Source organism: Bison bison, unplaced genomic scaffold (assembly GCF_000754665.1).
Source record: "Bison bison bison isolate TAMUID 2011002044 unplaced genomic scaffold, Bison_UMD1.0 scf7180017864527, whole genome shotgun sequence".
NCBI classification, from domain to species: domain Eukaryota; kingdom Metazoa; phylum Chordata; class Mammalia; order Artiodactyla; family Bovidae; genus Bison; species Bison bison.
The window spans coordinates 935,366-936,869 of NW_011495078.1; the positions used below are offsets into that span (position 1 = coordinate 935,366).

The following is a 1,504-nucleotide window of genomic DNA, read 5'->3' on the forward strand; positions in this document are numbered from 1 at the left end:
CTGCGCCTCGGCGGGCCCTGGGCTGGCCGAGCCGGCTGGTGTGTTGTGAGCTGTGACCAGGTCGCCAGGGCCTCCTCGCTGCCCTGGGGCCACATCCCCCAGGGTCGCCAGGGCCCAGACCACCAAGCGTGTCAGAGCTGTGGCGGGCAACGTGGCGAGGCGCCTCCCCGGCTGAGCTGCTCTCTCGGGGTCTCTGTCAGACGCGTGGACGCCCCGAGAGCTCCACCATCTCCCACCCCCACGGCGAGGTGAGGACACGCTCCCCGCACGAGAGCCGCGCACGCGTGTGCCAGTGTGCACGTGCGGCACGGGCCGCCCGCATCGCCCCGCCGTCCCGGCACTCAGGAACCTGCTGCCCTGCCTCCAGAGGCCCTCTGCCCTGCAGGGTCCCTGCTCCCCGTCAGGGCTCGGCTCCGTCACCGACAGCCCAGGGCAGCCCCACACAAACGGGGCAGGAGTGTGGGCTGGCCTCTGGGAGATAAAACCTCAGAAGGTCCTAGACGGCGGCCCTCAGCCAAAACTGCTCACGGGCGCCCGCACGGGCCAGGCAGACCCCGGGGCCCACCTGGATGATGTACACCTCCTCCCGGGCGTTGTACCAGATCTCGAACTTCTTGGCGTCTCCTTTCACGTTCTCCGTGATGCCGACGGCCGTCATCTGTGAGGGCAGAGCAGGTGGGTGGGCCTCCGGCGGGGTGCCCTCCCCGGAAGGCAGGTGCCCAGCCCGGGGCGCTCACGTTCAGGGACTGCTTGTAGCTGTAGGAGGGCGCCTTCTCGTAGCCCTCGCCGTTCTCCTCCCGCCGCTTACAGAAGAGCACGGCCTTCTCGTGCAGGAACAGGTGGCGCTGCATGGGCTTGAAGCGGGCCAGGTCCTTCACCTTGGCGTGGCCCCTCTTGTGGTCGGTCCACACGCTGAAGGAGCCCTGCATGAGCAGCCTCCCCAGGTCACTCAGGTTCCCCTGAGGGGCGGAAGGAGGCCCGATGAACGCCAGCGTGGGCCTGAGGCCTCGGACGCAGCCAAGCAGAAGGCCTGTCTGGGAGCCGGCTGTGGCCCGTGGGGCCCAACCGCCAACGCTGGGGAGAGTCAAGGGTACTGGGAAGGTCAGGGGTCGCGGGGACGAACAGGGGATGTTTGGGGCAGGGAACTGCTCTGTGGGACGCTATCATGGTGGACGCTGGTCACCCACTTGTCCAAACCCAGAGCGTGACCCCGACGTGCGCTGTGGACCCTGGGTGAAGGGTCAGTGGGGACCCGTCGGCTGTGACGGGCGCCGACTGCGACGGGAGGGGGCGCTGTGGGGGCCGATGTGCACCCGGGGCGTGGGGAGGCCTGTGTGCTCCCTTACATTTCGCCATGAACCCAGAACTGCTCCCAAAAGAAAGGTGATTAAAGGGAAAAGCAAAGAGAGGGCGAGTGCTGGAGGGATTTACAAAGCGGAGAGGAACCAGGGAACGGCCTGAGCGCGCGGCGGGTGGAGGGGCGGCATCCCGCTGTCAGGCGCCG

The 1,504-nt window shown here is 68.2% G+C and overlaps 1 protein-coding gene across 1 annotated transcript in view; it reads right to left on the reverse strand.

The window, feature by feature from the left end:
- The window catches only part of MCF2L (MCF.2 cell line derived transforming sequence-like), an 82,817-nt gene that overhangs the window by 6,977 nt on the left and 74,336 nt on the right, over window positions 1-1,504 (reverse strand). Inside the window, exons 22-23 of the mRNA XM_010831541.1 lie at window positions 738-959; window positions 566-658 (exon numbers count right to left, since the gene is read on the reverse strand). Coding sequence (XP_010829843.1) covers window positions 566-658; window positions 738-959 — 315 coding nt within the window. The remainder of the gene's footprint in view (window positions 1-565; window positions 659-737; window positions 960-1,504) is intronic.